Source organism: Phytophthora cinnamomi (genome assembly GCF_018691715.1).
Source record: "Phytophthora cinnamomi strain GKB4 chromosome Unknown Contig83, whole genome shotgun sequence".
NCBI classification, from domain to species: Eukaryota; Oomycota; class Peronosporomycetes; order Peronosporales; family Peronosporaceae; genus Phytophthora; species Phytophthora cinnamomi.
In genome coordinates, this window is record NW_027151016.1 from 222,606 (window position 1) to 244,801 (window position 22,196).

At 55.0% G+C, this 22,196-nt stretch overlaps 6 protein-coding genes across 6 annotated transcripts; 1 reads left to right on the top strand and 5 right to left on the bottom strand.

Moving 5' to 3' along the window:
- Positions 1–1,631: 1,631 nt before the first annotated feature.
- On the bottom strand, positions 1,632–3,157 carry IUM83_11233 (STE/STE11 protein Kinase; the record flags this gene model as incomplete). Its single annotated transcript, XM_067935781.1, has 8 exons — positions 1,632–1,692; positions 1,758–1,894; positions 1,964–2,108; positions 2,189–2,443; positions 2,545–2,605; positions 2,712–2,890; positions 2,966–3,043; positions 3,114–3,157. The coding sequence occupies 8 exons, from the start codon at positions 3,155–3,157 to the stop codon at positions 1,632–1,634; spliced, it is 960 nt and encodes a 319-aa protein (XP_067785099.1).
- A 700-nt stretch (positions 3,158–3,857) lies between these two features.
- IUM83_11234 (Ketol-acid reductoisomerase) lies at positions 3,858–5,405 on the top strand (the record flags this gene model as incomplete). Its single annotated transcript, XM_067935782.1, has 1 exon — positions 3,858–5,405. One exon carries the CDS (start codon positions 3,858–3,860, stop codon positions 5,403–5,405), a length of 1,548 nt encoding a protein of 515 aa, XP_067784971.1.
- Positions 5,406–6,401: 996 nt separating this feature from the next.
- Positions 6,402–8,759, bottom strand: IUM83_11235 (Lysosomal beta glucosidase; the record flags this gene model as incomplete). The annotated part of the gene is made up of 1 exon (XM_067935783.1): positions 6,402–8,759. The coding sequence occupies one exon, from the start codon at positions 8,757–8,759 to the stop codon at positions 6,402–6,404; it is 2,358 nt and encodes a 785-aa protein (XP_067785045.1).
- An 820-nt stretch (positions 8,760–9,579) lies between these two features.
- Positions 9,580–11,925, bottom strand: IUM83_11236 (Lysosomal beta glucosidase; the record flags this gene model as incomplete). The annotated part of the gene is made up of 1 exon (XM_067935784.1): positions 9,580–11,925. One exon carries the CDS (start codon positions 11,923–11,925, stop codon positions 9,580–9,582), a length of 2,346 nt encoding a protein of 781 aa, XP_067785044.1.
- Positions 11,926–14,980: 3,055 nt separating this feature from the next.
- IUM83_11237 (Lysosomal beta glucosidase) lies at positions 14,981–17,430 on the bottom strand (the record flags this gene model as incomplete). The annotated part of the gene is made up of 2 exons (XM_067935785.1): positions 14,981–14,985; positions 15,039–17,430. 2 exons carry the CDS (start codon positions 17,428–17,430, stop codon positions 14,981–14,983), a joined length of 2,397 nt encoding a protein of 798 aa, XP_067785043.1.
- Positions 17,431–18,772: 1,342 nt separating this feature from the next.
- On the bottom strand, positions 18,773–21,184 carry IUM83_11238 (Lysosomal beta glucosidase; the record flags this gene model as incomplete). Its single annotated transcript, XM_067935786.1, has 1 exon — positions 18,773–21,184. One exon carries the CDS (start codon positions 21,182–21,184, stop codon positions 18,773–18,775), a length of 2,412 nt encoding a protein of 803 aa, XP_067785104.1.
- Positions 21,185–22,196: the final 1,012 nt, after the last annotated feature.

Here is a 22,196-nt window from a genome sequence, read left to right on the forward strand (position 1 = left end):
ACAGCCCTCAAATGAAATGGCTCACGGTTCTTTGTTACTTCCATCGCTTCGTTTCCTCTTTTTCGGCAGTATCGCACGTCTGGTATATTCACGTGGCGGAGATCTCGCTCGTGACACCGTTGTCGGCGGGTGAATGCAGTTTGTAGGCACAGCTGCAGCATTACCCGCCAACCTCGTTCATCATATTGGTCATTTCTATTCCTGCTGTAGCACCTGTACGTTCGACGAGAATACTGCACGCTGCGCAAGAGGCGTTGGTGATGCCGTTGATACGTTCGGAGTTGTCTCTGTTGGGACACCGGAACCTTGAACCGCTCGGGCCGTGGATCTGAGCAACCCCGACGTATTGAGCCAGAGGCATCCCTACCGCCAGGGCGGGCTCACCACCGTACACTAACGACCCCAACAAGAAAATTAGGGATCAAAAGGAGTGGGGAGATATCGAGGATTTCGTGATGACCTATTTTCCTACGAAAGGCAAGTTGTTCTTCTCCCGCATGCTTAATATGTACCGTGCGATTCCACTCCGTTCCGTTAGCTCCCGGCTCGGCATCCACGTGCAATCCAGTGCGTATACCGAGCAGGTGAATAAGGAAGGCTACATTGAATCGTTGTGGAGTCGGTGCAATGGCGAGACACCTGGCAAGTCTCAACCACATCAAGTGAAGGACCCGAGCTGTACATCGGAATCCGCGTGCCAAGACGGTTCACTCGCCCCATAAATTCATCTCTTACTTCTTCGACCACTGGCCAGCCAATCTCCACAACGCACAGTACCCTGGGCTTCCTCTCACCTTCTAGCCCAGGATACGAGCTCATGTCGACCTGGGCGGGCAGCTTCTCCGCTTCCTCACGTACACGATACCCGTCCGACAAAGCCCAAACTTTCCCTAGGTATCTCACAGGTCCGGTGGTAGATATACCCCCCTTCGATCAGGAACAACCCGCAAATGTGGGCAGGGATCCACTCGTAGTTATCGCTGCTGGGGCGTTTTCTTCTTTATGGTAAGGGATAGATGAGCGGGTCATCGCTGTTGACTATCCTGCATCGTCCAAGTCCGCCAACTCGACAAAAAGATTCGCGACCTCGACGTAATGTGACGTTTTCCTGCGCAGGTCATAAGGCTTACTCTTCACCCGATACTCTCTTCACCCAGCCGCCCTGAGAGCGGTAAATACCCCCGAAGAAATACTGGAGCGAGTGGCCTCTTTGTCCGAGATTCGTACACTGCAGTCAGGTCCGCCCACAGGTCCGCCCACGTGACGTCGTCGTCGAAGCGCAGCTCCTCCGCCTTAATAAACGCACGCTCCGGCGTCCGGACGACCTCGGTCGTATCCGGATAAACATCGGTGCCGTGCTCAACGCAGGAAGTCGCCCATTCACTTCAACAACCCTAAGTCTGGCTTCAATAAGCTGGCACAACTTGGAAGTGGTCGTTTGCTTATTATTTATCCGACACGCTATCCTGGCTCATCTTACGCTTGCTGCCTCTTGTGCTAGTCGCTGTCTTCGCGCCAGCGATCGACGGGCTCGAGCAACCCACCGGCCCAGTACACGAAACCACAACTCGTGCCCCCACTTGTCCAGTACGCTCTGCTCCCAGTGCACGAGATAGCTTTCGAGAAGTTCTTCACGACGACTCTGCTCGGATTGCCGAGTGTAGCGTGCAGTTGAACACGCTGAGGTACCAACTACAGGTTGGTATTCGTCGACCTCGTCACGCAGGAAGGGGTGGCGAAGCAGCTCTGATGCCGACGCACGTGTGTCTGGGTTCTTGTCGAAGCACAGCGATAGAAAATCATGCGCTGTGGACGACAGCTGAGCCGGAAACTCGGGAATTGTAGCGGCGGAGGCAATGTGGAACATAGCTGTGAGCGGGTTTGACAAGTTTTCCTGCAAATATCGAGTCAGATACTAATAGAATGCAGCAGCATTAGCGCAACGGCGACGTGCAAATCTTACCCATGGCGGCCTTCCCGTTGCCATTTCGATCGCGACACAGCCAACGCCCCATATATCCGCCTTTCGCCACGAATCTGCCCCCTTTTCAGCGCGAACGAGCTCGGGGGCCATCCAGAACGGCGACCCCAAGCCTTCACGCACCGACCTGGACGAAACCAGCATAGTTCAGCTCACTAGTAATGCCAGGTTATGTGATAGCACACTAAGCTGCAAGCACAAAAGCACCGTGCTGTCTCCAGAGGCTGGTCGTCGTTGTCTTCCGCTATGGCGGCTCCGAGGTCTTCCGTGCTCGCCCTCTTGGCAGTCCCGAAGTCAGCGATCTTGACGCCGCCATGCTCGTCGTCCGCAAGCAGCAGGTTGGCGCACTTGAGGTCGCGGTGCGCGATGTCCAGCTCGTGGAGATGCGCCACGCCGCGCACCACGTCACGCACGTAGACTCGCACCAGGTCTTCCTCGAACGCGCCGAACTCCTTGAGCAGCCTGCACACCGTAGCACCGCACCACAACCACAAACCAGCACTGTCAGTAGGTATTGTCCGTGCGGTGCTATCCAGGCAATCCACGTCCCCAATGCCCCGTACTTGCTCAGCGAGCCCGCCGGAAGGTACTCCATGAATATGTTGACCGTCGGCCCGTAGCGCTCTGCCCACAGCAACAGCCACAGCAGTGACAGAGCCAACGTTAGAGCATTGTGCCCACATTAGCACCGGAAGCACATGTAGTTGCAGCAGCAGCAGCAGCAGCTCACCGCTGCCGACGAAGCGGACGACGTTGCGGTGGCCATGGCGCTGCAGCAGCCGCAGGATGGCGAGCTCGCGCTGGATCTGCTCCCAGCTCTGCACGCGCTGCAGCGAGAGTGAGCTCACGTCGTTGCCGAGCTCGAGCTCCTCCTGGATGAAGATCTGCTTGACCGCGAGCAGCTCCGCGCTGCAACTTGCACCAGTCTGACGTCAGCGGTATCAGATCATACAGAGCCCAAGTCAGGCGCGCCCGGCGTTGCACCTCGGCAGTCGCAGCGCCGCCGAGACCTGCCCGAAGCGCCCGCTGCCGACGCCCGGCCCTTTCTGCCACACCAGCGTCCTGCAGCACAGCGAGCGTTAGTGAACCCTCCGCCACTCGTCCACATGCGAAGGGCGAGGCCCAAGCTTACTCGTCCGGCAGCAGCGCGAGCTGCATCGACACCTCGCTCTCCATCCTCCAAGCAGCTACGTGTCGGTTCAACAGCGGTCCACACACCCCGTTTCTGTACACCAAACCGTTTGCGCAACTGAGGTCGATATGAGCGGGTGAAGTGTATCGGCTCACCTACAAACACTAAGTTCAATACAATCGTGACATCCGTCCTGAGCCCAACTTCGAGTTGCCAGCCCCAGTGACGCGTCGGGCGTGACGCGGGCTCCACGAACGACTGGTCGCGAGTGACTCGCCGCCCAAGTACGTCGGCAAAAAGATCCCGAGGTGTCTGCGAGTGCCATAACGTCGGCAGGGCGCACGAGAGCTCGTGGACGGCTTCCCAGTGCGGTGGCGGCGCGATTGCCTCGCCGCGTCTCTGGCGAGTGTTACCGCCGCTGCGAAGTGTTTGCACAAGCCGCCAGCCGGGGGCTCCACCACACACTGCGCTGCAGCACCGGGCCCAGTCTCACAAGATTTTTCCCTCCCCGCACAACATCGAGTCTGACAGGTGAAATCGGTGCATAGTTCGGCTCTTTCCCAGTCGATACCACAGGATATTTTATTCCGCAGTGAAAAACTGCGCAAACGGTTGAGCGCCCCGAACAGTGGCCCCTGTAACAGGCTCGCGTGCCGGTGGCCATCGCCGCCGCAAGATCCTCATTCCCCGATTTCCCCCGCGAGTCGCAGCCGCCTCCCCTCCCCCCGCCGCCCCATCGTCACCATGCGCCTCTTCCTCAAGTCCGCCATGCGCGCGTCGTCGCCGCTGCTCAAGTCGCGCTCGTTCGCCACCAACGCGTCGGAGCTGCGCTCCGTCGTGTTCAAGGACCACCTGCGCACCGTGCAGATGGCCGACGCCAAGGAGACCGTGCTGCCCGGCGGCCGCGACCTGTTCCCGCTGCTGCCCAAGGCCTTCGCCGACATCAAGCAGGTGGGCGTCATCGGCTGGGGCTCGCAGGGCCCCGCCCAGGCGCAGAACCTGCGCGACTCGCTCGAGGGCTCGGACATCAAGGTCAAGGTGGGTCTGCGCGAGGGCTCGTCCTCCATCGCCAAGGCGCACGCCGCCGGCTTCAGCGAGGACGAGGGCACGCTCGGCGAGATGTTCGACGTCATCAAGGAGTCGGACATGGTGGTGCTGCTCATCAGCGACGCCGCCTGCGTCAAGCTCTACTCCAAGATCTTCCCGCTCATCAAGCCGGGCGCCACGCTCGGCCTGTCGCACGGCTACCTGCTGGGCCACCTCGAGTCGGTGAAGGAGGAGTTCCCCAAGGACATCAACGTGGTCATGATGGCCCCCAAGGGCATGGGCGACAGCGTGCGCCGCCTCTACGTGCAGGGCAAGACGGTCAACGGCGCCGGCATCAACTCGAGCGTGGCCATCCACCAGGACGTGACCGGCAACGCCGCCGAGATCGCCCTGGGCTGGAGCGTGGGCGTGGGCGCCCCCTACACCTTCTACACGACCATGGCCGACGAGTACAAGTCGGACATCTTCGGCGAGCGCTGCATCCTGCTGGGCGGCGTGCACGGCCTGGTCGAGTCGCTCTTCCGCCGCTACGTGCAGGAGGGCATGAGCCCCGAGGACGCCTTCAAGAACACGGCCGAGTGCATCACCGGCCCGCTGAACGAGAAGATCTCGCACGACGGCATCAAGTCGGTCTACGAGAGCTTCAAGGGCGAGGACAAGATCATCTTCGAGAAGGCCTACACGGCCGCCTACACGCCGTGCCGCGACATCATCGAGGAGGTGTACGACGACGTGGCCTGCGGCAACGAGATCCGCAGCGTCAACAACGCCGTGGCCCGCCACGACCGCTTCCCGTTCGGCAAGATCGACCAGACGTACACGTGGAAGGTCGGTGAGAAGGTGCGCGCCGCCCGCGACGGCAACTTCGTGATGAACCCCTTCACGGCCGGCTCGTACGTGGCCATGATGATGGCCCAGATCGACGTGCTCATCAGCCACGGCCACTGCTACTCGGAGGTCGCCAACGAGTCGGTCATCGAGTCGGTGGACTCGCTCAACCCGTACATGCACGCCCGCGGCGTCGCCTACATGGTGGACAACTGCTCCACCACGGCGCGTCTCGGCTCGCGCAAGTGGGCTCCTCGCTTCGACTACATCCTGACGGAGCAGGCCTTCGTCGCTGTCGACGACAACAAGATCAAGAACGAGGCCAAGCTCATGAGCGAGTTCAAGAACCACAAGATCCACGACGTGCTCGCCGTGTGCTCTTCTATGCGCCCCAGCGTCGACATCGCCGTCGAGTAAGCGCACCCTGACCTCTCTGTCAGCTAGTAATGGATGCCCCTCCCCGGGGTGGTGGTAGTGGCGTGCACGAGTAGTGCTTTGCCGGCGCGATTGGCTTTGGGCTCTCTTTGGAGGCACGGGAGCGCAAGCCAAGGGCGCACTAGGAGCAGGGCGTCACAGTCGTTGCCTATATAATACACTTATCTGTGGCTACATCATGCTTTTCTGTTGTTGTGTGGTGGCCTGCGATCTTTGGGCAAGTTGAAGTGAGATCATGACCGTGCATCGAGAGGTTGCAGCCGCCGGAATCCTTCGCTGTGACAATGCAAGCATAGACTACGAATCCAACGTTGTTGTGCGATTATCAGGCTGTCAACGACAGCATCAAGAAGTGCAGACGGGTGGCAAGAAACACCGCGACCACCGAGACCAACTCGAACTTGATAGTCCAGTTCAGCGGCTTAAGAACCTAGGCCAACCGAGGACTACGGTAGTCAGGATCAAAGCGTAAAGTCCACCGAGTCGGTGGTCGTTCTTGACGTTGACAGCCCAACTTGGTTGTACTGGAAGGTCAACAATCAATACGCGCTCAAATTCAATTGCCGCTAAATCAGCTACGAGCTCGCTCGGGCCACTACTGCGTAATCCCTATAGAGGAGGCTGTGCACAGTATCCTTATTAAAATTAAATACAGAGAAATTGATCAAGAAACATGAGTTCACATGGCGCCGACTGAGAGAGCTGCACGATAAATCCGTCTAACTCTACCAACATGTTAGTAGAATTTGCTATACGCTAACAAACAGTTCGCAAACGCTAGCGTTTGCTATGCAGCTAGTGTTTGTGCGAACACTAAGTGCAGTCATGGTGATTGAGCCACGCGCCATTTTCATGAATAACAACTTCATTATATGTGTAACTCAAGTGTCGGCCCCTTGGTACAACGACAACACATCCTCATTTCGGTCTCTCTTTCCGAGTGCTACAGCTGCAACGCGCCAATTATATCGACACCGCTTACCAAGGGATATCGATAGTGCCGAACGGATATTCGCCGGTGCTCAACGTGAAGTTCGAGCAGAGCGAGCTGCGGATCGCAGTCTCGTTGTACACGTCGCAGTCCGTCTCCGGCTTGATGGCGACCCAGAACTCACTGTCCTCAGCAATTTTCTTAAGCCCATGGCCGATCTGCGGGTAGTACACGCCCCAGTCGTCGGCCGTCAGGGTGAACTGCACAGTCTGCGTCTCGCCGACTGCCAGACTGATCTTGGAGAACTTCTTGAGCTGCTTCATCTCAGGCACGTTCAGCGAGCGGTATGGCTGAATCAAGAACAGCATCACGGTCTCTTTGCCGGCCATGGAACCGCTGTTGGTCACGTCCACGGAAACGGTAATAGAGTCGTTCGGGTCCTGGATCGTGCTCTTGCTTAACGTCACGGCCGAGTACGTGAAGTCGGTGTAGCTCAGACCGGTGCCAAAGTCCCACTGGTTTTCGCAGTAGAACGGCGTCTCGGTTGAGTTCTCGCACATGGTCGTCACGGGGTGGTTATACACCATCTCGACGTTGGCGGGGTCTCTCGGGTACGTGATCGGCAAGCGGCCGCTCGGGTTCACCTTGCCGTACAGAATCTCGGCAACGGCCTGGCCGCCCATTTCACACGCGAGAAGGCCGTCGATGATAGCGTACACATTGTCGGGCAGGTCACCAAGCAGGCGCGGACGTCCCTCAAACAGCACCACGACCACTTTCGTGCCCGTGGAGGCGAGTTGCTTCACGTACTCTATCTGACCAGCAGGCAGCGCCAAGTCGTCGATATCACCCGGCTTCTCAGCGTACGGACCTTCACCGATGACAGCGACGGTGAAATCGGCCTTGCTGGCGTACTCCTTGGCAGTCGCTAGGTCGGCCTCGGAGTACTCACCAGTGTAGTTCAAGCCATTGAAGTACGAGACGCTGCTGCTGTTGCCAGTGATCGACTCGATGTTGTCCTTGACGGTCGAGCCCAACGGATAGAGCTCGTTGTGCCCCGCATAGCCCTGCCACTCGATGGTCCAGCCGCCACACTGCAGACCAATGTCATCCGCGGCATGGCCAGTCAGGAACACCGACGCGTCCTCTGCCAGAGGCAACACACTGTCGTTGTTCTTGAGCAAGACTACCGACTCGCGGGCAAGTTCCAGGGCTGTCGCGGTATCGTTCTCACCGCCGATCAAGTCCAGGTTGGCCTCGCCAGGAACCGGGTTCTCGTACAGACCCAGCTGCAGTTTCAGCTTGACCACACGACGAGCAGAGGCCTTCACACGGGCCAGATACTGCGGACTTTGCTCAAGTAGAGCCTTGGTGCCGTTCATGAAACTGTCGTCCGTAGCAATCATACTCATATCAACCGACGCGCGCGTGAGCGAAATTCGCGTGGCCTCGTCGTACGTGCGGGCAACGCGGTGGAAGTCCGCGAGCTGGTCAATTTCGGCGTAGTCCGTCACCATCATACCATCCCAGCCCAGGTCGTCACGCAACAGGGCGTTCATGAGCTTTGTGTTGGATACGAGGGGCACACCATTCACCGAGATGTAATTTTCCATGGCGCTGAGCACACCAGCATCGACAGCCGACTTAAATGGCGGCAGGAAGTAGTTCAAGAGATCGTAGTCCGATACGGTCACTGCGTCCTTGTCATGGCCCGTGGGGGTCTTGGTATACACTATCCAGTGCTTCATACAGGCGGCAGTGCTGCCGTTACTCTGCAGACCGCGCACAATGGCATCTGCCATGATCGAGTCCAGGTAGGGGTCTTCGCCAAACGTCTCGAACGTCCGCGGCCACAACGGGTTGCGCGATATGCCCAAGATCGGACCGAAAATCCAAGGGATACCGGCAGCGAGCGTATCACGCGCCGTGATTCGACCTTGCTCGTAGATCAGGTCCGGGCGGAATGAGGCCGCACCGTTGATCTGCTGGCCGAAAAGCGTAGCGCCACGGACGAAAATGGCGCCATGCACCGAATCTACACCGTAGATCATCGGGTGGCCGCCGTTCTCCTCCATCGTGATTTCCTGGATCCGTGTCACCACTTCTCGCCACTTTTCGGCAGTCCAAAGGTACGTGCCGTTCTTGGGGCCGTTAGTGAGCGGGCTATTCAGGTACGAACCGACACGCATCTTGGCGTACTTGCGCACCACATCCTCGTCCAGCTCGAGGTCATCAGTCATGAGCGTCGAGATATCGATCTGTGCCATTTGGCCGATGAGATCCTCCGTGCTGAAGGAGTCGACGATCTCGTCAGCGCGGTCATCCCACTGGTCGGCGGCGACGTACTGATGTGCGGAGAGCCCCAGCGCGGCACAGAAGACAGCGGCGAACCAGGACTTGAGCATTTTCGCGGAGTGCTTGGCAAAACTTGACAGGAAGCCGTAGCAAGCGAATTCGAAAGTGAGCGCTTCGGTCGCGGACGTTTGAAGCGGAGCCTGCAATTCATTTACCCGTCAAGTACAGTAGATCGATCACTCGCGGGCTTAGGCGGTCATGCCTTCCGGCTCATCCGACAAAATCAAGGATGGTTTTCAACGCAAGTGCCATCTGTCGGCATACAAAAACTCGTTGGCCGCTTGTCACGCATAGCGGCGCTCGATCCCGGAGGCATCTTCAACCTGCGGAAACTGCACGGGTCACCCGAGCTCCAGTCTCTTGGAGGTCAAGTGCGAGGGAGGCCTGCAAGCAGCTCTTTCGCGTGGACTGAAGCCAGCTTTGACCCCAAGCAGCAGTGCCCGCCTCAAGTTCCAACACCGAAATGCAAAGCTGAAGTTGCGCGGACCAATCAGAGGCCTTCGCGGGAATAAATCCAAAAGTGGCACCGGATCCCTCGGCCCTTGCAGCTTCAACCACGTCGATTTCAAGTGCTGATTATCTTCCCTCTACGCACTGCAGTGCAGGACCTAAGGACGGGCGGATCTCCAACCGTGACTCACGGTCCGTGAGTGTGTCTGACAAAGGCGCGTGACCGGAATTGAATTCCATCAGCCCGCAGCACGCGGTCTCTCAATTTTACCCGACTGCTCGTAACCCGTCGCGCTGCAAGTGTAAATTCACGAAGCAGCTCCAACACCAGCTTTATTATTGTGCTCATTGCCTCTCTTCTCTTCTGCCACGAAGCTGAGCACTAAAATCTACACATACTCCGACTCCGGTTTTCAACTTTTATTCCGCCACGAGCGAGCCGAACGGGTACTCGCCCGTCAACAGTGTGAACGTCGCACACAACGGGTTTGCAGCAGCAGTCTCGTTGTACACGTCGCAATCCGTATCCGGCTTGATCGCAACCACGTAGTCCGCGTCCTCCGCCACCAGCTTCAGACCCTGGCCGATCTGAGGGTAGTACACGCTCCAGTCCGCCGCCGTCAACTCGAACGTCACGGTCTGCGACGCACCTGCCTCCAGACTGATCTTCGAGAACTTCTTCAGCTGCTTCACCTCGGGAACCGAGATCGAGCGGTACGGCTGCGTCAGGAACAGCATCACGGTCTCCTTGCCGGCCACGCTGCCCGAGTTCGTCACGGTCACCGACACGTTGACGGAGTCGGAGCTGGACGTGACGTTCGTGGTGCTGATGTTCATGTCCGAGTACGTGAATTCGGTGTAGCTGAGACCGTGGCCGAACGTCCACTGAGGGACGCAGTAGTCTCCAGACGCGCACTGAGTGCTGACACGGTGGCGGTACGGGATCATGACGTTGCCAGTGTACTTGGGGTAAGTGATCGGCATGCGGCCGCTGGGGTTCACGTCGCCGTAGATGATCTCAGCCATAGCCTTGCCTCCCAACTCACACGCCAACAGACCATTTACCACAGCATGGACGTTCTCCGGCAGGTCGTTCAGGATACGCGGGCGGCCTTCGAATAGTACCAGGATAACCTTGGTCCCGGTGGAGGCGAGTTCCTTGACATATTCGACTTGACCAAGAGGCAGAGTCAGATCGTTGATGTCACCGGCCTTCTCTTCATAGTTAGCTTCACCGATCACAGCGACGGTGTACTCAGCATTGGCAGCGTATTTCTTTGCAGTAGCAAGGTCCGCCTCAGTGTAGTCACCGCTAGCGTTCAGCCCGTTAAAATACGTGAATGATTCATTTTCAGCGATCATTTCGAAACCCTGCTTCACAGAGTGCCCATGCTGGAATTGCTCGTTACCGTCGACACCCTGCACCTGCACAGATAACCCTCCACACTGGAAGCCAATGTTGTCGGCGCTGTGCCCCGTCAGGAAGACGGATGCATTCTTCTGGAGGGGAAGTGTGCTGTCGTTATTCTGCAGAAGCACAATCGACTCACGCGCGAGATCAAGTGCAGTAGCAACGTCATCGTCATTACCGACAAGTTCCAACAGCTCTTCACCCGGCATGGGGTTATCGTAGAGGCCTAGGCGAACCTTGAGCTTGACTATGCGGCGAGCGGACTCTTTAAGACGCTTAATGATGACCGGGTCCTCCGCGACCAACTTGTTTGTCCCGTTGGTAAAAGATAGATCTGACGCCACCATGCTCATATCGATGGACGTGCGCTCAAGCGAGAACTTGGTTGCTTCGTCGGCAGTACGAGCGGTACGGTGGAACTCGGTCAGGTGGTTGATCTCACCGTAGTCCGTCACCATGAGACCGTCGAAGCCAACATCGTCGCGCAACAGCTTCGTCAGCAGCTTCGTGTTCTCGACAACAGGCACGCCATTCACCGAGATGTAGTTCTCCATGCCCGACAGCAAACCGGCATCGATACCAGCCTTGAACGCCGGGAAATACGAGTTCATCAGGTCGAAGTCGCTAATTTGAACCCCGTCCTTGTCATGGCCCGTGGGGTTCCAGGCATATGCGATCCAGTGCTTCATGCACGCCGCAGACTGGTTGTTGCTCTGGATTCCACGGATGATAGCGGACCCCATGACCGAAGTAAGGTGCGGGTCTTCGCCGAACGTCTCGTATACTCGAGGCCACAACGGGTTGTGCATCAGGTCGAGGACAGGTCCGAAGATCCAGGGGATACCCGCAGCTAGGGTGTCTCGCGCGTTGATGCGGCCTTCCTCGTACACCAGGTTGGGGTTGAACGACGCAGCTCCGTTGATCGGGTGGCTGAAGTATACCGTGTCCAGAAGCATGGCATTGCCGTGGACAGCGTCCGTAGCGTAAATGATCGGGTGCCCTCCATTCTCCTCCATGGCGATCGCTTGGATGCGGCCAACAAACTCGCGCATTTGAGCCGTGGTCCAGCCCCACGAACCGTTCACCTCGCCTGAGTCCGACATGGGAGGGCTCAGGTAGGAACCCACGTGGTACTTAGCGAAGCCGCGCAGGGTTTCCTCGTCGAGTTGGTATGTCGAGTTCAACAGACCATACGAAGCGATCTGGGTCATCTGGCCCACAATATCCTCCGTGGTGAAGTTTGCCATGATCTCGTCAACCTTGGCGTCCCATTCGTCGGCCGCAACAAATCCGTTGTTGAAGACAGCCAGGGTCAGCGCTGTGTAGCACACAGCGGACAGCCACGACTTGAGCATCTTGAAATTTGGTTGTTAGATTCCGGTCTTGGTTGGTTTTAGGGTTAGAAGGCAAATTGAAAAGTGAGCTCATTTAATATAGCCTCGTGTTAGTTCGAGCTCTGGCGGATCCAGCCCAGTACCTTGATACGGGCTGCAAAAACATAACACTTACTTGAAGTAGGAAATATTGTTATCGTCATGTTTTCCCTGACGCAATCAATTCGTCACTCTTGGTCCTGATGCAATCGGCCTGCTGACTTATAATACAATAATCGCTCATTCTTGGGCCGCGCCTTCAAATCGGATGAATCGACGACCGTCTCGCACTTGATTCCACACGTGTGCCGGTACTTGAACTTCATGCAGTTCTCTCTGATCCATTGAGCAGCGCTCTTGTATATGTAGCAGGTTCATAGGTCCAATGACCATGACTAAGAAAACGACTTAAGAATGCGTGAGTATAATCTGCAATAATACAACTATCGAAGTGCACCAAGCCGACCAGACTCGTACTTTTGCGCTGACAGCACGTAGCAAAATGCGGGAAAAAACTAACCGATTGAGCGGCTCTACGGAATACAGACGGAATCGCTTCTGCTCGAGGACATGGACCCCGAACTGCTCAACACAATGAATTATAATGCTTTCGGATCACATCACTGGCGACTTCTTCTCAGGTACACGGGCAAATTGAAACGAAAAAAAAATCAAAATCCTGAAAGCATCTAGTTTCTTCGGAGATTTTCAACGAAGAAACCCACTTCCGAACACGTCACGTCCAACTGCTGTACAACTCCCTCGCCGAACAGGTATTTCCTCAATAGCGACATCAACAGTGTTATCGGATACTACGTGTAAGTGACAACAAAAAAAGGAGGGAAACTATTTTAATAAAACTCCAACCATAGTTTGTCCATTACTAAAATGCCACACACTCCAGAAGACGCCTGGAGGCATTCATAACTGAGTGGTAAGACTTCAGCGCAGACATTTTTTTTTTGTTTTGAAGTGAGGTCCACTGCAGTCATTTAGTTCTATGATTCCTAACGACCGGCTAATGCCCGTTATCCGACGCGATCGTCAGCGCAGACATGCCTGCATTCATCGGTACTGCCTCTGCATCTTTGAGCGCGTTTATCTGAGGTGTAAGTAGAGGACGCACAGGTAGTGAAACCCTGGGCATGGTCAAAGTTAGCACGCAATTCGCATGGCTAGTGATCATCACGATTTGTTGTTTCGCCATTTACAAGAAAAAAATCGACAGGTGGATAACAAAAAAATGCTGTGCATAATCTTGTTCTCAACTTAGCCAAAACTAACACCTAGTCTGACACGATACTGCGCTTACAACAACGATGAGTTCAAAACAGCAACTTTGTACCTGGCCTTTGTGAGTTTTTCGATGTTTTTATCTTCCAGGATAACGATAAGGAGGGTGCATGAAGTGAAATGTACGTTTCTGAGCCCGCCCTTTTCGTACCTTTCGTGGAGTGCATCAGTGCTCGGAAAAAAAGTATTATAATAAATAATAATACTATTTGTGTACTGCATTTATTATTATTGCAATTTGAAATGACGGGGTAATATTGCTACTTTTGTAAATATACTTTTCCTAAGTCATGGGACTTCATAATGAAGGTAAGTCAGGTTGCTCGATGAAGTTGGGTCCACTCAATGTCCATATGCATGTATTTTCCTAGTCAAACGGGCTAACAACGTGCAAATTTATACTTTAGTGAACACAAGTAGTTTCTTAGAGTCCATCACATCCACTAATCGCCTAGTTTGTTGCCCTGCATCGCAAATGGTGGATATATCTAGGCTAGGTCATTTGCAAATTAGCTACCGCTCAATGCCATTCAGCCCCATTACCACCGCCACCATGCCCAAGAATGCTGACATTTGGTGCGTGCTCTTCAGTACGCTCCCCACATGCGTGTCGGTATCGCGGACATCGAGGGCGCTTCCGATAATTAGGACACCTAGGTACAGCGAAGAGCAGTAGCGTGCGCGCAATACAATAGCTATTGTCCCGTTGTTTATTATTGCTGAAGTCGCAGCGCAAGTATTTATTATTGAGTGGCGGAATTGACATTACAATTCTTTATTATAATGTCCAGGCACTGGCGTGCATCACGCCGAAAGACGTCCGTGGCGATCTCCTTCCTCCGTGGCCAGTACACTGCTCATGTATGCGGTGCCGCTAGTTACAACAAACGCTATAGATTCGGTGCGATAGTGAAGCACCATCAACTTTGCCTGCAGCCTAAGTCGTATTGACCTGATTGATTCAGTCTACCATTCATGGTCTTTCGCTTGGCCAAACAGATTTACGTGAATATAAGATTTCCTTTAAACCTAACTTAATATGCATGCCCAAAGACATGGTACACTCCATCGTTGCCTTTGAAGTGGGTGGAATTTTAATAAACGGGCAAAGTTTGGGTGGCATTTTGATAGTTTTCCCAAAAAAGAAATTCAAGGTTTCATGTTTGTTGTCATTTATTATAACTAACCAAACGTAGACACAGTTAAACTACTCGTATGACCATTGGCGTGAGTACCCGAGTTGTGGCTAATATCCTTTTTATCAAGCAGATACATCATGCGCGTTCGAATGAGAAGAAAAAAAATATTCTTTTTCAACTAAGTATACTACTTCAAGTAGTATACTACTTCAAAGTAGTATCTTTCAGTGTCGAAGCGTGACTACATCCACTTATGTAGGAGTGAGTCATTGCAGCAGACGTTTCGTTGTAGATGAAGGTCCATAACTTCTGACATCAATGACCAACTACTCTAGATTAAATCTTAGTTGGTTGGGTTAGAGGCCCCAAAGCGCACATAATGTAAAGAGGGGTATGGGAAATCAGTCCCGAAATGGGTCGGATAGCCACAGCCATCCCCACCAAAGCTCGTCACAAGTCTGGTTGGTGGGTTCCGGTGGGGTAAATCTCTGGATTAAATTCTAAAAGCGCTGAGCAGACATCATCAAACAACTACCAACGTACAACACAAAAACGCATTTTTTTTCATAACAGCACCAAACCTTTTGCTACGAAATGACTAGCCGTTAACCTGACTATTCATCAGACAATCCCTAGGCTTAACTTACTCCGCCACGAGCGAGCCGAACGGGTACTCGCCTGTCGACAGTGTGAACGTCGCACACAACGGGTTCGCAGCAGCAGTCTCGTTGTACACATCGCAATCCGTATCCGGCTTGATCGCAACCACGTAGTCCGCGTCCTCCGCCACCAGCTTCAAACCCTGGCCGATCTGAGGGTAGTACACGCTCCAGTCCGCCGCCGTCAGCTCGAACGTCACGGTCTGCGACGCACCCGCCTCCAGACTGATCTTCGAGAACTTCTTCAGCTGCTTCACCTCGGGAACCGAGATCGAGCGGTACGGCTGCGTCAGGAACAGCATCACGGTCTCCTTGCCGGCCACGCTGCCCGAGTTCGTCACGGTCACCGACACGTTGACGGAGTCGGAGCTGGACGTGACGTTCGTGGTGCTGATGTTCATGTCCGAGTACGTGAATTCGGTGTAGCTGAGACCGTGGCCGAACGTCCACTGAGGGACGCAGTAGTCTCCAGACGCGCACTGAGTGCTGACACGGTGGCGGTACGGGATCATGACGTTGCCAGTGTACTTGGGGTAAGTGATCGGCATGCGGCCGCTGGGGTTCACGTCGCCGTAGATGATTTCAGCAACAGCCTTACCTCCCTGCTCGCAGGAAAGCATTCCGTTGATCACCGCGTACACGTTCTCCGGCAGGTCGTTCAGGATACGCGGACGTCCCTCGAACAGCACCACAATCACCTTAGTTCCGGTTGAAGCGAGTTGCTTGACGTACTCGATCTGGCCAAGCGGGAGGGTCAGGTCGTCAATGTCACCAGTCTTCTCCTCGTACACCTCCTCACCGATCACAGCGACGGTGTACTCGGCTTTGGCAGCGTATTCCTTGGCAGTGGCCAGGTCAGTATCCGTGTAGTTGCCCGTAATGTTCAGGCCGTTGAAGTAGGTGAAGGCGTCGCTGCCAGCGATAGCCTCGAAGCCCTGCTTGACTGACACACCGTGCGAGAACATGTCATTGCCAGACACACCCTGTGCCTGAACGGTCCACCCACCGCATTGGCGACCAATGTTGTGGGCGATAGGGCCCGTCAGGAAGACTGAGGACGTCTTGGAGATAGGCAGCGTGTCGTTGTTCTGGAGCAGCACGGTAGATTCACGAGCCAGGTCGAGTGCAGTGGCGACATCGTCGTCGTTGCCGACCATGCTAAGGTACTCCTCGCCAGGAAGAGGGTTGTCGTACAGACCAAGCTTGAGCTTGGTCTTGATGATACGGCGCACCGATTCTTTCAGACGGTCAGCAAACTCCGGCTTCTCTTCAAGGAGGGCCGTCGTGGCATTAGTGAACGAAAGATCGCCAGCAACCATGCTCATGTCAATCGAAGTGCGCTCGAGCGAAAACTTGGTAGCCTCAGCCTCCGATCGAGCGGTACGGTGGAACTCGGTCAGGTGGTTGATTTCACCGTAGTCCGTCACCATGAGACCCTCGAAGCCCAGGTCGTCACGAAGCAGCTTTGTCAATAGCTTGGTGTTCTCAACGATAGGAACGCCGTTCACGGAGATGTAGTTCTCCATACCGGTGAGCAGACCAGCATCCACGGCAGCCTTGAACGACGGGAAGTACGTGTTCAAGAGATCGAAGTCGCTGATTTCAACCCCGTCCTTGTCATGGCCCGTGGGGTTCCAGGCATACGCGATCCAGTGCTTCATGCAAGCCGCAGCCTCAGGGTAGCTCTGGATGCCACGAGTGATAGCAGCGCCCATGATGGAAGCAAGGTGCGGGTCCTCGCCGAAAGTCTCGTACACACGCGGCCACAGCGGGTTGTGCATGATGTCGAGGACGGGGTCGAAGATCCAGGGGATGCCCGACGCCAAAGTGTCACGAGCCGTAATGCGACCCTGCTCGTAGACCAAGTCCGGGTTGAACGTGGCGGCGGCGTTGATCTGCTGGCCGAAGTAGACGGTGTCCATCATCATCGCATTGCCGTGGGCGGCATCTGTGCCGTAGATCATGGGGTGGCCGCCGTTCTCCTCCATGGCGATCTCCTGGATACGCTTTACGAAGGCACGCATCTCGGCAGTCGTCCAGCCCCACTTGCCATCGATTTCGCCCAGGATCGACATGGGAGGGCTCAGGTACGAGCCGACATGGTACTTGGCGAAACCGCGCAGGACATCTTCATCCAGCTGGTACGTCGAGTTCAGCAGGCCGTACGCGGCGATCTCCGTCATCTGGCCCACGAGGTCGACGTTGGTGAGGTTGGCCATGATTTCGTCGACCTTGGCGTCCCATTCGTCGGCAGCAGCAAAGCCACCGTTGAAGACGGCGACGCTCAGCGCCGTGTAGCATACGGCGGAGAGCCACGAGTTGAGCATGTTCTTGGTCTTGTTCTTCTCCCGATATCCGATGTCCGAGGTCCGAGGTGAATTGAAAAGTGCGTTCATCTGGCTCTGAGGGCTGCGAGCGGAAGGACTTCGGTACTCACTCGGGCTCCGCAGCGCTTGCTGGTCAGCAACCTCGCATGAACGAGCCGTTTTAATCATAAAAGGGCTTTAATCTTCCCTTCAACCACGCCCCACCTCAGTTTTGCATAGAACTCGCAATCCTGCGCTCGCTTGAGATGTGAAGCGTGGTTGACGAAGCGGATGACATCGACGCTCTCACCTGCGACTCTTGCATGTTCGGTCTTGCTGTGCGTGCAGCATTATTATAGGCTATAATAATGCTATAATTTATAGCTGACAACATAGTGGGGTAATATGAATTAGAGCACATCATTATGGTAGTAGAGGATATGAGGCAAATAACATCGTTCAGTTGAAAACTATACTGTACAAGCAGTTCAGGTCTTTTAGATTTTCATCGGTGTACCGTGGTGGGAAACGCGCACAGGCTACTGTGTCAGAGCTGGCGATGGTGGCGCAAGGAGTCCCTTGCATCTGCGCAGATTTGTACAATTAAAATCTTTTTTTCAATTTACTGCAGCTTGGCACGCCTTCTAACACTTACAAAGCTAAGAGAGCATGAGGACAGTCTTCACAGACGGAGAAGGTATTAACAGCTAATTTATTTTAACTTAGTTACTTGGTTCTGGTATTATATCAGTCGTTGTGCTAACACCAGCTCTTGTTCTTTGAGGGCATTCAGTTGTTTAGGGGGCCATTCAAATCGACCGAATCGAGACTTTCACACGACACTGGAATTATTCCCGACTTCAACCCTCCCGCAGCTTTTGTGTGCATTTCGTTAGTTGGGCGTGATGTGTTGATGGCGCCGAGCCATGTTTATTGTGTCCGCTGTTGATGGTGCCCGCTGGCCCAGCGGCTGGGACTCCCAGTGGGAGAACTGTTCTCTGGTCCGCGTGAGTTCCCACCGCGTCCTCGAGTTCAACGTTGCTGAGGAGAAGGGACGCATCCAGCACGTTAATACATGTACTGGATCCCGGACCACGTGCCTTACCTACGTCCTGTCTGTCAAGTGTATACGTTGCTGTTGAACCACCCGGAAGGCCTGCTCTTCCTGAAGACCGACCGCCGTGGACAACTGCTTACTGAGGTGTTATCACTGTACGGTAGCGATTTTCGTAAAAACACTACCACCCTGTAAAGATGGTCAGATGAAAATGGTAGTTCAACGAAATCACTAAAAACCACAAACACCAGCATATATGTTCTTATACCACCGACTATAACTTCGCTGGGAAGCCTAACCAGCGGTTAACACGCACTTCTCTCCTCTACGAATTCATTACAGTAGTAATAAACACACATTACACATCGACAGCAATTACTCCGCCACGAGCGAGCCGAACGGGTACTCGCCCGTCGACAACGTGAACGTCGCGCACAACGGGTTCGCAGCAGCAGTCTCGTTGTACACATCGCAATCCGTCTCCGGCTTGATCGCAACCACGTAGTCCGCGTCCTCCGCCACCAGCTTCAGACCCTGGCCGATCTGAGGGTAGTACACGCTCCAGTCCGCCGCCGTCAGCTCGAACGTCACGGTCTGCGACGCACCCGCCTCCAGACTGATCTTCGAGAACTTCTTCAGCTGCTTCACCTCGGGAACCGAGATCGAGCGGTACGGCTGCGTCAGGAACAGCATCACGGTCTCCTTGCCGGCCACGCTGCCCGAGTTCGTCACGGTCACCGACACGTTGACGGAGTCGGAGCTGGACGTGACGTTCGTGGTGCTGATGTTCATGTCCGAGTACGTGAATTCGGTGTAGCTGAGACCGTGGCCGAACGTCCACTGAGGGACGCAGTAGTCTCCAGACGCGCACTGAGTGCTGACACGGTGGCGGTACGGGATCATGACGTTGCCAGTGTACTTGGGGTAAGTGATCGGCATGCGGCCGCTGGGGTTCACGTCGCCGTAGATGATTTCAGCAACAGCCTTACCTCCCTGCTCGCAGGAAAGCATTCCGTTGATCACCGCGTACACATTCTCCGGCAGGTCGTTCAGGATACGCGGGCGGCCCTCGAACAGCACCACAATCACCTTAGTTCCGGTTGAAGCGAGTTGCTTGACGTACTCGATCTGGCCAAGCGGGAGGGTCAGGTCGTCAATGTCACCAGTCTTTTCCTCGTACACCTCCTCACCGATCACCGCAATCGTGTACTCGGCCTTGGCAGCGTATTCCTTGGCAGTGGCCAGGTCAGTATCCGTGTAGTTGCCCGTAATGTTCAGGCCGTTGAAGTAGGTGAAGGCGTCGCTGCCAGCGATAGCCTCGAAGCCCTGCTTGACTGACACACCGTGCGAGAACATGTCATTGCCAGACACACCCTGTGCCTGAACGGTCCACCCACCGCATTGGCGACCAATGTTGTGGGCGATAGGGCCCGTCAGGAAGACTGAGGATGTCTTGGAGATAGGCAGCGTGTCGTTGTTCTGGAGCAGCACGGTAGATTCACGAGCCAGGTCGAGTGCAGTGGCGACATCGTCGTCGTTGCCGACCATGCTAAGGTACTCCTCGCCAGGAAGAGGGTTGTCGTACAGACCAAGCTTGAGCTTGGTCTTGATGATACGGCGCACCGATTCTTTCAGACGGTCAGCAAACTCCGGCTTCTCTTCAAGGAGGGCCGTCGTGGCATTAGTGAACGAAAGATCGCCAGCAACCATGCTCATGTCAATCGAAGTGCGCTCGAGCGAAAACTTGGTAGCCTCAGCCTCCGATCGAGCGGTACGGTGGAACTCGGTCAGGTGGTTGATTTCACCGTAGTCCGTCACCATGAGACCCTCGAAGCCCAGGTCGTCACGAAGCAGCTTTGTCAATAGCTTGGTGTTCTCAACGATAGGAACGCCGTTCACGGAGATGTAGTTCTCCATACCGGTGAGCAGACCAGCATCCACGGCAGCCTTGAACGACGGGAAGTACGTGTTCAAGAGATCGAAGTCGCTGATTTCAACCCCGTCCTTGTCATGGCCCGTGGGGTTCCAGGCATACGCGATCCAGTGCTTCATGCAAGCCGCAGCCTCAGGGTAGCTCTGGATGCCACGAGTGATAGCAGCGCCCATGATGGAAGCAAGGTGCGGGTCCTCGCCGAAAGTCTCGTACACACGCGGCCACAGCGGGTTGTGCATGATGTCGAGGACGGGGTCGAAGATCCAGGGGATGCCCGACGCCAAAGTGTCACGAGCCGTAATGCGACCCTGCTCGTAGACCAAGTCCGGGTTGAACGTGGCGGCGGCGTTGATCTGCTGGCCGAAGTAGACGGTGTCCATCATCATCGCATTGCCGTGGGCGGCATCTGTGCCGTAGATCATGGGGTGGCCGCCGTTCTCCTCCATGGCGATCTCCTGGATACGCTTTACGAAGGCACGCATCTCGGCAGTCGTCCAGCCCCACTTGCCATCGATTTCGCCCAGGATCGACATGGGAGGGCTCAGGTACGAGCCGACATGGTACTTGGCGAAACCGCGCAGGACATCTTCATCCAGCTGGTACGTCGAGTTCAGCAGGCCGTACGCGGCGATCTCCGTCATCTGGCCCACGAGGTCGACGTTGGTGAGGTTGGCCATGATTTCGTCGACCTTGGCGTCCCATTCGTCGGCAGCAGCAAAGCCACCGTTGAAGACGGCGACGCTCAGCGCCGTGTAGCATACGGCGGAGAGCCACGAGTTGAGCATGTTCTTGGTCTTGTTCTTCTCCCGATATCCGATGTCCGAGGTCCGAGGTGAATTGAAAAGTGCGTTCATCTGGCTCTGAGGGCTGCGAGCGGAAGGACTTCGGTACTCACTCGGGCTCCGCAGCGCTTGCTGGTCAGCAACCTCGCATGAACGAGCCGTTTTAATCATAAAAGGGCTTTAATCTTCCCTTCAACCACGCCCCACCTCAGTTTTGCATAGAACTCGCAATCCTGCGCTCGCTTGAGATGTGAAGCGTGGTTGACGAAGCGGATGACATCGACGCTCTCACCTGCGACTCTTGCATGTTCGGTCTTGCTGTGCGTGCAGCATTATTATAGGCTATAATAATGCTATAATTTATAGCTGACAACATAGTGGGGTAATATGAATTAGAGCACATCATTATGGTAGTAGAGGATATGAGGCAAATAACATCGTTCAGTTGAAAACTATACTGTACAAGCAGTTCAGGTCTTTTAGATTTTCATCGGTGTACCGTGGTGGGAAACACGCACAGGCTACTGTGTCAGAGCTGGCGATGGTGGCGCAAGGAGTCCCTTGCATCTGCGCAGATTTGTACAATTAAAATCTTTTTTTCAATTTACTGCAGCTTGGCACGCATTCTAACACTTACAAAGCTAAGAGAGCATGAGGACAGTCTTCACAGACGGAGAAGGTATTAACAGCTAATTTATTTTAACTTAGTTACTTGGTTCTGGTATTATATCAGTCGTTGTGCTAACACCAGCTCTTGTTCTTTGAGGGCATTCAGTTGTTTAGGGGGCCATTCAAATCGACCGAATCGAGACTTTCACACGACACTGGAATTATTCCCGACTTCAACCCTCCCGCAGCTTTTGTGTGCATTTCGTTAGTTGGGCGTGATGTGTTGATGGCGCCGAGCCATGTTTATTGTGTCCGCTGTTGATGGTGCCCGCTGGCCCAGCGGCTGGGACTCCCAGTGGGAGAACTGTTCTCTGGTCCGCGTGAGTTCCCACCGCGTCCTCGAGTTCAACGTTGCTGAGGAGAAGGGACGCATCCAGCACGTTAATACATGTACTGGATCCCGGACCACGTGCCT